Source organism: Atta colombica, unplaced genomic scaffold (assembly GCF_001594045.1).
Source record: "Atta colombica isolate Treedump-2 unplaced genomic scaffold, Acol1.0 scaffold198, whole genome shotgun sequence".
Classification (NCBI taxonomy): Eukaryota; Metazoa; Arthropoda; class Insecta; order Hymenoptera; family Formicidae; genus Atta; species Atta colombica.
The window spans coordinates 5,360,653-5,372,563 of record NW_017259291.1 but is presented as its reverse complement, the minus strand read 5'-3'; the positions used below and the strand labels follow the sequence as shown (position 1 = coordinate 5,372,563).

Here is an 11,911-nt window from a genome sequence, read left to right as displayed (position 1 = left end):
ATATATATATTCATTGCAACGAGTGCCTTAAGAGGGATCTGAATTTTTCATGGCGAGGTCCATGCCAAGCCACCTCGTGCGATCCCCTTCCTCATTTACGATGCGTATGATGTCAGCAGTGAACTAATCGCGACACATACTCGCCTAACTATTTATAATCGTTACGTTGTGGTTGGTGTCGCGTCGCTCGCGCACTATTCGATTTTCAAAGCGAACGAAATAGGGAGAATAAATATATAAAAAAAAAAGCTCAACCACGCATTATCTCGTATTTTGTATGACCTCGGAATTAATGGGCAGTCGTACCGTAATTTTCGCGTGTCAACACTGCGAAAAAATTATAACGATGCATTCAAAGACTGTTTCTGATTCCTCGTCGGATCAAAATCGAGAAACGAAGAATTCAGAAGCGGTAGGTAATCACTAGAGTTCGACCGAAGCTTTTGCCGAAATTGAACCGAAACACTCGGCTACATGTCAATTTCAACCGAAACCGAAATCAAAATTAAAAAATAGGAATCCTATAAAAGCCATATATATAGACGATATATATCATATACTTTTTCTTCATAAATATCATAAATATCATTTATTGAAACAATAATTAAATTTCGATCGAAATCGAAAACCGAAACAGTTGTATGTCAATTTTGACCAAAGCATATAAGTACTTCTTCTTTATAAACATCATAATTTAATTATTGAAACAATAATTACACATATTAAAATTAATATTTAGAAAAGCTGTATTGTTTCAAAACTGTATGGAAACCAACACATAATAAGTGTTCATTTTCCGTTTCGATAAAAGTTTCGATTGGACTTTAGTAACATCGATTGCTTTCTAAAACATTATCGGAATTTTTAGTATAGAATTATAAAAAAAATGATGTCACTGGACTAAGAATAGCGATTTGTTCAGTTCTTGGCGTCTACAATCAGATTTTAATATGTAAAATTGAAGTTTAAGCCCACGTCATAAGAAATTGACCAATCATAATCGAATAAGGAGAATAATCGATTATGATTGATCAAATTCTTACGCCGTTTAAATTTAAACTTAAATTTTACGCCTTAAAATCTCTTATAGATGTTGTTTTATGGCGAATGGATTTCAGCAGAAAATTACGTCGCTTATTTAACACATCATGGACGAGTATTTATGTCTCGTAATTCGACTTGGAAATGCGGAAGGTGATTCTAAAACCTTGCGTGCAGTATAGAAATTATCGGTATGTCTATTTTTACGACCGATTAGCTTTATGCAAACGTATTTATTTTTTCTGCATCTACACATTTGACAGTGGCTCGTTTTTAACACATTTATAACATTTTTTTATGTTTTATGAGCCTCTTAAAAGCGTATTTTTCGCGTTATGTGACCCGATTGCGCTGAATGATCTTTCCGGAGCCTATATTTATTATTATATTACTTATCGAATTAAAGGGTTGGATAAATTAATGTTTTTTTTAACTGAATAAAGTTAATGGCTTTACAAAATTAATAAATTAAGTTAAAAATTGAAGAAATAAAAAATTAACTTAACGTAAGTTAAGTCAATATTGAATTAACTTAAGTTAAAAAAAAAATTAATTTTGAAAAAAATTATTTTTTAGATCAAAATGTTCTAATTTTTCTTAAAATGAGATTAAATAACTACAATATAGATTATTAAGTAAATTAAATTTTTAATTTTTTTATTCATATGTAATATAAGTATATAACACATAACGACATAACGATATAGAAGTTATATAATTTTTAAAAAACAGCCAGCACGTAGAACAAAATCAATGATTATTTTTTAATAAGTCTCAAGCCATAAGAAATTGATCAATTACAATCGAATGCGAGAAGACTATTTGACTGTAATTAGTAATTTCTTATAACTTAAGGCTTAAAATCTATTGTAAATCCAAACTAAGGCTTATAGCATAAGGCATAACCGCATCCACCAATCAGAGGATTGTATTAAGAAATGACTTAAGATAGTCTTAAAATATGAACAGATTATGAATATACGCTCTTAGTCTTATTACATCTTATTATTTTTCTAAGATATTTAAAAGAGATAAAACAATTTTTTAACTTAAAAAAAAGTTAAAAAACGTTTAAAAGTAACTTAGTTAAGTTAAAATTTAATGCATTTAGAAGTAACTAAGTTAAGTTAAAAGTTATTAACTTTTTAACTTTTTTTTAACTTTTAACGTTTTAACTAGTTATTACCCAACCCTGTCGAATTGTAAGATGTAACATAAGCCACGTGCAATGATTATCACCACCAGTGCGATATTGATCGAATCCTGCATTGTCCTACTTTCTTGACCACTTGCCGAACTGTTACAGGTCGGTCTGGCGTCGAGATGTCTCGATGTTTGGCATCGACGCGACGCGGAAAACATTCGTAATAATATTAAATAATGATCTCGCCAGTCACCCCGGCTGTCATCCCGGCTGATTTGTCACGAGCAGCAACTCGATCTGATTTATACTGCAGCTTCTTGAAGCTTAACGCGATTTTCTTTTCTAGCGCTTAACACCGAGGACAAATTGGAGTATCATTTCTACCCCGTGACAGCCGGGCAAATTCAGTTTCGGATAAAAGCGCCGAATGATGCTCACGTCGCCCTCACCACGGGACCTCAGGAAGGAGATCCCATGTATGAGGTAAGATTTCATTTTACACACATTCTCGCATTTTATTACTTAGGATGCTTGAGTAGCAGCGGATATCCTTTCGAGCCGTAGATCCTATCTGGCTTATACGATGAGCCTCGGCTCCATGACGGCGCACGAAAGCGCCATAATAATTCGCGCGTCGTAATAATTAAATCCATAATGCAACGAAGCATTGAATTTGAAGACTGTGTTTCCCTCTTCAGGTCTTCATCGGTGGTTGGAACAACAGCAAATCCGTCGTGCGCAAGAATAGAGCTAAGCCGGAAGTAGCGGAAACGGAAACGCCCGGCATTCTGAGCGCGGATGAATATCGCGGCTTCTGGATCAGGTAGGCGCTTAGAGTCGCCAGATTTATTATTGTAATTAAAAAGTCGTTAAGCTTAGTGGTACATTGTTATTGTGCTTTAACTCGCTATAAGTCTATATCGTACGAATCCAAAGGAAAATTCTACATAATTAGTGGGATATTTTATATACTTATTCTTTAATTCGCTTTACAAAATCCGCAGGTGGGATAACGGAGTTCTTACGGTGGGCAAAGAAGGCGAGTCAAATCCTTTCCTGAGCTACGCCGATCCGGAACCATTCGGAATAGGTTATTTCGGCGTTTGCACCGGCTGGGGTGCAACCGGTGAATGGCTCATCGAAGGTAGGAAATCAGAACTTTTTTCTGCACCCGCGATCTAACGATACACTTCTTCTTGCCAGATTTCCCTTTCGTAATCTTCAGTAGCTTTCCCCTCGTAATCTCCATCTTATATTTTACAGATTATAACAGTAAACATCCGTAGTTACAACAGGTAGAAAAATAATAAAGAGAACGAGACTCTCGTATTTAGGCTGACTCTATAATAAATTGATCAGTGTCTGTATTGCCTATATTTCCGTAGATAAGATTGATCATTTTCTGATTTTCTCTGATGATTCTCTTTTTGGTATCCTTTCGGATTGTGGCATCGCGGCACTCGCACAGCCATATGCTGCGGCGGCGGTTACGGTGGGCGTACGTAATGTATTGAGCAAAGAAAATTCACGAGATTCTTGCAAGAGCGTGACGTAGTCGCACGTGACGTCCCAGTAGATTCTGCTTTTCTGCTCGTTAGTTCTGCCCGAGTATACGTTTGATGCTTTCCTAGCACGTTACCTGTCCCCATCACGTGTAATCGACGCTGAATTAAGAACGTTTCTTTTTCGCGGAAACTCGTCCCTGTGTGGATCCAAGAAAAAAACGCAGCATGTTTATTAATTCATTGCGTCGATATGCACAGCACGTTCGGCTATAAAAAAATCAGGGGCATCGTAGGTAGTGATTGATTTCCTTTCAACACGTTCACATCGATTGACACTTTAGATTTATTTATTTAATTACTTTCTAGCCATTGAAAAGTCAATTGCATTGACTTAATAAAAAGGACGTAAAATTAAATTTGAAATGGAAATATCTTCGATTCAGAGAGCAGTGCATCGAAAGTAATTCGGTGTCTATGAACATAATTATTTTATTAAATACGATAAGATATTATTTTCCTTTATTATAAATTGTATTACAAATTATTTATCTTTGCATTTTTTTTGCCTAGATAATTTTCAGAGTTTTAAATTGATAATTGTTTTTTAATCTTTTTTACGTTCGATAAGGTCGGAAACCTTTGAACACCCCTAACAAGCTACAGTACAAGTTTCATGCCGTGCGAAGCGGCTCGGTGCTGATCGACGTGAAAGCTATGAGCAATGGGCACATCGCGCTGACAGACCGGAAGGGCGAGTCGAGTCCCATGTACGAGATCATGCTCGGCGGGTGGGAAAACAAGATGTCGGTTATTAGATACGATCGCAAACAGCCCGATAAGGTTCGGAACGATAATTCGTTAATTCGTGTCAAATTAATTTAAGCGTTAAACGGAACGGCGTATTCAACGTACGATATGCTTTCACGTGGGAAATTTTACGGCCTGTTAGGTTCGCGTGGACACGCCGAATCTTCTCACCGATCGCGAGCACAAGAGGTTCTCGATCACGTGGCTCGAGGGCCTCATCACGGTCAGATCAGGCGGTCCAAGCGGCGCCGTCCTCATGGAATGGCGAGACCCGAATCCCATTGGTGTGAGCTATGTGGGGGTGCGCACCGGTTGGGGCGCGTCCGGAAACTGGAAGCTCCGTTTCGAACATTATCCCGCAGTTGCTCAAAAGAAATGTAATGATCTCTCTGAACGTCTCCGGTGGTTCCGAGATCGGCGTCCTCTCTGATCGCGATCAATAAACTCGGGTCGACGCGATCTCGGGACCACCGAGCGATATGTTCTATTACGCTTGATTGCGATGTTAAATCTGTATTATACCTTCACGTACACGCATATATATGTTAAAAATTGGCTTTTAGAAATTTTTTCCTGCAGAATCAAATTGCTTGAAGCGCTCAATTTTTTTTCGTTATTTTTGTTAACTCTGGTGTCACTTTATTTAAGCATTTTCTGATAACGCACGCTCTATTAACCGCATGAAATAAAATATCACTTTTGCACGCATATTAGTAAATTTTATATGACTTGACTGGAATGAGGATGAATGGGACCTGGAATAATTTTATTATTTTTTGATTACATCACTTTTTTATATTTTTCTTTTTTTTACGTTGTGCCAACGCAATTATAATTCCATATCTTTTCTGTTACTAAGTATAAGGACGTAATTATAGATCCTAGCACGACGCCGTCCGCACCGACGGAAGGAAACCATGGGGGAAACGTGTGCTGGTGTGATGCGTCCGGAGGGATGGTACCACCCGACGCGGTCGAGGGTGGACATGACGAGGAGCCTCTTTTCGTCGGTAGGGCTCATCACGAGGGTGCTCTCATCCCCGGCAAGGTGAAGCCCGGTCATTCCGTCTGCTACGTCGCCTGGGGCGGTGCGGAACATGGAAAAAGCGATTACCAGGTGAGTAACAGATAGAGATAGTCTCGAAAACGTATAAAAGAACAGATTGGATAGACAAAGAGCGATTATTCCCAGTTTAAAAAACATTCCTATTGCACTTCCGCAGGTCCTTTGCGGCTGCAAACCCACTTGGGTGCCGGTAAGTGGTGGCAACATCCCGCCGAATGCGATTCCGGGAGGCGAAACCGAAGATGGCGAATCGCTATTCGTCGGCCGTGTACACCACGAGGGTACCGTGACCATCGGCAAGGTGCAACCATCGCACAACGTGTGTTACATACCTTTCGCCGGTTCCGAGATTGCCTCCTCTGAATATGAGGTCATGGTCGGACAATAATCGTCCCGAGAGATCCTGCGGTTATGAAAAGAGAAATCCACGATGAGATTCGTCACCGACTTATTGGCGGTTCTGCGAAGAGGACAGCAAAGCTTAGAACTTTAAATGACAATTTCAATAATAATCGTATTATACGGAATTCGTTGAATTAAAAAAGGAAAAAATTGGACGAAATCTTTAAATGTCATAAATTTAGTAATATTTGTCTAAATCTCGTTTCTAGTCTGTCAGATTTTTATCAACATTTTGTTTGTTCATCTTATCTGAGCGAAATATGTTGCGAAATTTATGAAGAAGGAATCTCAAGTGTGCAAACTAGTCTAATTACATAGTAAGTCGATAACTCTGAAAGATACTGTAGAACTGATCGATAAGCCGGAGATGTATTGTACTGTTCGCTATTGTCTACGTAAGTGTCTGCTTTTTGCACGGAATATAATTGCAGTCATGCTATAGGAAGAGAAAGCTAATCAAATGGTGATGTATGCGCTATATAGATATATAAATATATATTTTTTAAATCAGCACTGGTTATCATCCGGTGAAAATAATTGTTTCGTCGTTGCCTTATCAGGACGACAGTTTACAGATACATATTTTTATTCATGGTAGAGCTACCGTTTTCTAGCACAATATACGTATATGCTTCTCAATGAGTATATTTTCGAATTATTGTTATGATGAATAAATTAAACATACATCCAAGTAAAAAAAATCTTTTATTACTCTTGTACAGCAAAATCCCAAAATAAGAAGAACAAGCAAAAAAGATACTATTTAGAATTTTAAGAATTATTCTAAAGTTCAAGAAAGAAGAAGTGTAAGAATTCGACATCAATTGCAAAGATCAAGCGTGTTGAAAATTGATAATCTCTAATAATGAATTAAGGTTTTTTTATTTAAGAAATAAATATTAGTCACAAAATATGCATCAAAAAGATCTTAATTATAAAAGAAAATTTTCAGAATTTTTTTAAAAAAACTTAAAACCGTCTATGAAAAGATTTTCAAAATATTTTTAAATTTTCGCTCTCTTTTTTTTATCTGAGAGTGGACTTGTTTGTATTTTAAATAAAACTTGTTTACTGGTGTGCACAAAGCGTGCATATAGAAATCAGTTGACTATTTTAGTCACTTTCAATCTATCTTATGTGTCTTAATTGCATTGAAATACTTGGCTAGCTGTATTTATTTGTTCTCTATTAAAAGGAATTTGTAATATTCGATACCTTTTTTATGCACTTAGCATATATTTTTTTCTTTTTTAAAAAGGTTTTTTTAGAGATCTAATTAGTCTCTAATTATTGTAATTGATTCGTTTTTAATTCCTTTATGAAAGAATGTAATTTCTATCTCCAAAAAATTTGTGTATACAGGCATCATATAATATCAACTCTGAGATCGGTATTCATAGTCGAGTCTTATTTCAAGACCGTCTTAAGTAATGTCTTAAGACGTTAATTTTGCCTTTTGATTGATCGTGACTTCTTAAGACCGTACTTAGGACGATCTTGAATATAAGATCTGACTATGAATACCGGTCTAGAATTCTAAACATAATATGGAACAGAACCAAAACATCGTGGACATAAAAATATTCGTGGATATGGCTAGTTGACATCCTTTCACGTTCATATTTTGTGCGTATAGAGGCGCTAATGGACAAGGATCACCTAAAAGAGCGAACAGCGGGCATATCTACTCTCGTAACTTCTATCTTTCTATGCTCGCGACGACTACATAATTATAGCCATCTGCTTCGCTGGTGGTTTGACGTATGAGACAAACAGCAGGATGCCAACGTGCGGGCTCGCATTGATGAGCTCTCGCGACCTATTCTCGTCCGTTGCGATTTTGACAGAACCGAAACGTCGGACGCGGTGCCGTCGGCCACGTTGATCAGGAGCTGCTTCGCGAGACCTCGACGGCCTGTGACATTTGCATACATACATATATTTCACGACGTCGAGAAACGACGCGGTGTGATACCAGCTGGGTCACGACCAGAGATAAATTGTTATTTAGGTTTCTATCAGTCAGTATCGATCGGCGAAAATTCCATATCCACAATTGCAAGAAATATTTCGTCTGATCTGATCATTTTGAATGATGTATGTATATATACGTATTATATACACATAGATATATGTTCTCTATTATTTTATGATTTGTCTTATGGTATCTTTGGGGGAACAATTCATCCATCAATAATTTTTTTTCCACAGTTATCGCGCTATAATTATTATCTGATGAACAATATGCTGTTTTCAAACATTATATGATAGCTTGAGAGATTTTGGATCAAAGAGCTGATGAATTAATTATTAAAGTTATGCGCCAAACCATACGAATTGTTTGCATGAATTAGATTAGGATCGTGATTTTTGCACGTGACTGACCTCTTGAAATAAGATTAGATAAAAATTATATCCTAACAATGTCGGGTGGAGAGAGAAAAAAAAGAGGATGTGATCGAGGGCATGGATGGGAGGAGGCTGGTGCCGAATTCTATCAAGAGAGTTATCCAGCAGCCATGGAGGCAGATCTGCAACAGGCACTGCAAAGAGATCCTTCGCACATAGCAACTTTACTTCCTAGCAAGAAATCTCGCGTTGGTAGGTTTATAGTCCATTCTTATTTCCATAAGTAGTATCTTAAAATGTCAATATGACTATGATTGGTTGGATGATATCTTAAGACTATACTTAAAACTGTCTAAAATATAAGAATCAAATAAATACCTCTCTTATACCTGTATTTGATACAGCCACAGCAAAACGTATTCGTAATGACACGAAGACCACGTTGAGGAGGCGTACAAGCACTAGATCTCGTGGTACCACGACTTCAAGGCGTATGTCGACCAATATACATGACGCGGCTGTATCAATGCTCCCAGATTTATCAGAAAACTTATCCAATGAGGAACGCACTTGGGAGGAGATTATGCAGATCAAGGCCATGCCTGTTTGCATGTCTCAGAAAATACAATTGAAGAACCAGTTACAGGTACTTTGAAAAATGTACATTTTAATGATAAATTAATGTGACTCATAGCAATAATTATTCATATTTTATCATATTTTTAGTTATTATTAATTAAATTGTTCATATATTTCAGAGTGCTACGAAGTTAAGACTTCAGGGTTTCGAGCAACTAAAATGGCAGCGCAGGAAAGCTTGGCAGCAATTCCGCATCAGAATGAAAGAAGCTTATTCGAAGATGGAGCTGTGGAATGATAGTCTCAAGAAGATAGGTGGAAATTTCGGAATGGGCATAGTAGCATATTTTTTATTTATCAAATGGCTCATGTATCTGAATCTGCTTTTATTCGCCATTATATACTTGCTGATAGTGCTGCCAGTGATAGTGCTGGAGGTACCGGAGAACGAAATGTGCTCGTCCAATAACGTCGCCAGCGTAGCCTGTTGTTCTGAGTTGTATAGAAATAAGACCGATGAAAATAACAGTGTATCTAAGGTCTTCTCTCTTCTATTCTACGGTTCATATACGCATAAAATCTATGAGAGTGTAGATACCAATTTCTATTACAACTCACCACTGTCGTACATCTGCACTATCCTTACTGTCTTCATTATTAGCCTGGTAGCGATCGTACGATCGGCTGCCAAAAGTTTCAGAGAGAGAATTGTGGAAGGTGAAGGCCAGTTTTATCGGTACTGCAATTTGGTATTCGGCGGCTGGGATTACTGTATTAACAATGAAAGATCTGCTTCCATAAAGCACAAGGCATTGTACAATGAGATGAAAGCGCTCCTGGAGTCGGAAAGGCTGGAGGAGGAGCGACGAAATCGCACACCGGAAGAGGAAACGAAACTGTTCTTCACGCGTCTGTTTGTTAATCTAATAATTCTCATGGTATTGGGCGGCTGCGGCTTGTTCGTTTATTACATAATCGACTTTTCGTTCACTCAGATGTCGGCGCATTTGGCAAAAGATCACGAAATATTGAATCTGTTCTTCGAATTTCTTCCATATATATGTATTGTCATACTTAACGTAGCGGTGCCCTTTCTCTTTCGCTATTTGGTCGCCCTGGAGCATTATAATCCATCGTACGTCGTTGAAGTGACGCTGTATAGAACCATGTTCTTTAGATTCGCTTCCCTCGCAGTTCTATTAACGTCTTTGCATGCGCTTGTCGCGGACAAAATTCCGAACAACGAATGCTCCAATAAAAAAACCGAACAGCCACTATGCTGGGAAACGTTCGTGGGACAGCAATTCATCAAGCTTTACAGCACCGACATTTTCATTCAATTTTTTATGACGTTCTTCATCAATTTTCCACGGTCGCTGATTGCACGTCATACTGAGAACAAGGTTTTGCGCTTCGTCGGTGAGCAGGAATTTGACTTACCCAAACACGTACTGGATATCTTCTATTCACAGACGGTCTGCTGGCTCGGCTGCTTCTTTGCTCCATTATTACCCATGGTCGCCGTCATCGGAACATTCTTGTTGTTTTACATCAAGAAATTTACTTGTCTAGTGAACAGTACACCGTCGAATAAAATTTATCGTGCCAGTAGATCGAATTGCCTGTTCATGTTCAATTTGTTGATCTCCTTTATCCTGGCGATGATACCAGTTGGCTACTCCATCGCGAAGATCATGCCATCGAAATCGTGCGGACCGTTCCGAGGATTAGAGACCGTCTGGTTATTCTTGAGTATGACGTTTTCACAGTTCCCTAACTGGCTGCAATCAACTTTATCCTTTTTAGGTACGGCTGCCTTCGGCATACCGGCGTTTGTCATTCTCTCTTTGCTTCTTTATTACTATTATGTAATGTGGTTGGCAAACAAGCATATGGTGACAGTATTGAAAAACCAATTAGTACTGGAAGGTCATGATAAACAATTCTTATTGAACAGACTCAGCGCTTTCATCAAGCAACAACAGGATCAGAACAAATTTCATCAGGAGCAGGTTAATGAGTTAGGCACGTTTCAACATGTATAAATAGTACGGAATTTGATTTCTTTATTCTTATGAATGTACAAATTTAGTGAAAACATTTTTAGTGTAATCACGCGGATCGATCAGTTCGAATGCGTTGTTTTATTTGAGATTTTTATACGTTTTACTTTTTATAGGTTTTACTTATGAAACGTAAGACTGTCGACTTTGTCTTCATTATATTATTCACGAGTGGCACTTATATAACAGTTTTTTGATATTCTACCGAATTGGGATAAAAGTATACAGACAACAATGAGCGCGGACAATACCAAAAAGATTAATACGTAATTTACTTATATTATACTGTCTATTGCAGTGTCTTGCATTTTATATAAACTGATGTTTTTCAAGATTTGTATTACAGTCGCAATCACTGCCACAAATGTTAGTTTCCGTTAGTCTTTAGATCAATTTCGAGAACTTTCAAACGGGACATATCTCATATTTTAGGAAATTCAATTTTATTTGTATAAATTATTTATAAAAATGCACATCTGAAATCAGGGTACAAAAGAAAAAAAAAGAGAGAAAATGGTATTCTACAAGTATTGTGCAATAGTAAGAAAAATCGTGAATTATTTAAATATTTATTAATTCTGTATAATTTCACGATATCTATGAATCATAAACAAGTATAGAACCTCACACGCGTAATATTAAAGAAAATTTACTTTAAAACATAATCTTCGGAAATAATATATTGCAGCTATATAATATATTATAGCTAATGTGATCATATATATATATATATATATGTCTAGCTTAAAGACATTAATATCCGTTTTCACTAACATAGATTAACTTTAATGTTGGTTCAACTTTTCCTCTTCATCTTTTCCTAATTTTTAGAATTAGAAAAAGATAAAGAGTAAGTTGAACCAAGATTAAAGTTAATCTACATTGGAAATAGACAAAAACGGGCAGATCGAATTTGCCTATATCTGCCATTTGGGCGAGAACCTTTCTAGTTTGC

General features: G+C 37.1%; 2 protein-coding genes across 4 annotated transcripts in view; both read left to right on the top strand.

Annotated features, from left to right (window-relative positions):
- LOC108687031 overlaps positions 1-6,666 on the top strand; it is a 10,373-nt gene extending 3,707 nt beyond the window's left edge. Inside the window, exons 2-8 of one of the 3 annotated variants that reach the window (XM_018192617.1) lie at positions 2,532-2,668; positions 2,884-3,008; positions 3,190-3,329; positions 4,319-4,530; positions 4,640-4,874; positions 5,376-5,614; positions 5,721-6,666. In XM_018192617.1, coding sequence (XP_018048106.1) covers positions 2,532-2,668; positions 2,884-3,008; positions 3,190-3,329; positions 4,319-4,530; positions 4,640-4,874; positions 5,376-5,614; positions 5,721-5,951 — 1,319 coding nt within the window. In that variant the 3' untranslated portion in view covers positions 5,952-6,666. Of the gene's footprint in view, positions 1-2,531; positions 2,669-2,883; positions 3,009-3,189; positions 3,330-3,653; positions 3,684-4,318; positions 4,531-4,639; positions 4,875-5,375; positions 5,615-5,720 lie in introns of all 3 variants that reach the window. The other 2 variants (XM_018192618.1, XM_018192619.1) reach the window with 2 other exon arrangements.
- Positions 6,667-7,724: 1,058 nt separating this feature from the next.
- Positions 7,725-10,938, top strand: LOC108686922 (transmembrane channel-like protein 7). Its single transcript, XM_018192443.1, has 4 exons — positions 7,725-8,062; positions 8,177-8,566; positions 8,719-8,960; positions 9,073-10,938. Exons 2-4 carry the CDS (start codon positions 8,389-8,391, stop codon positions 10,936-10,938), a joined length of 2,286 nt encoding a protein of 761 aa, XP_018047932.1. The 5' UTR covers positions 7,725-8,062; positions 8,177-8,388.
- The last annotated feature ends 973 nt before the right edge of the window (positions 10,939-11,911 follow it).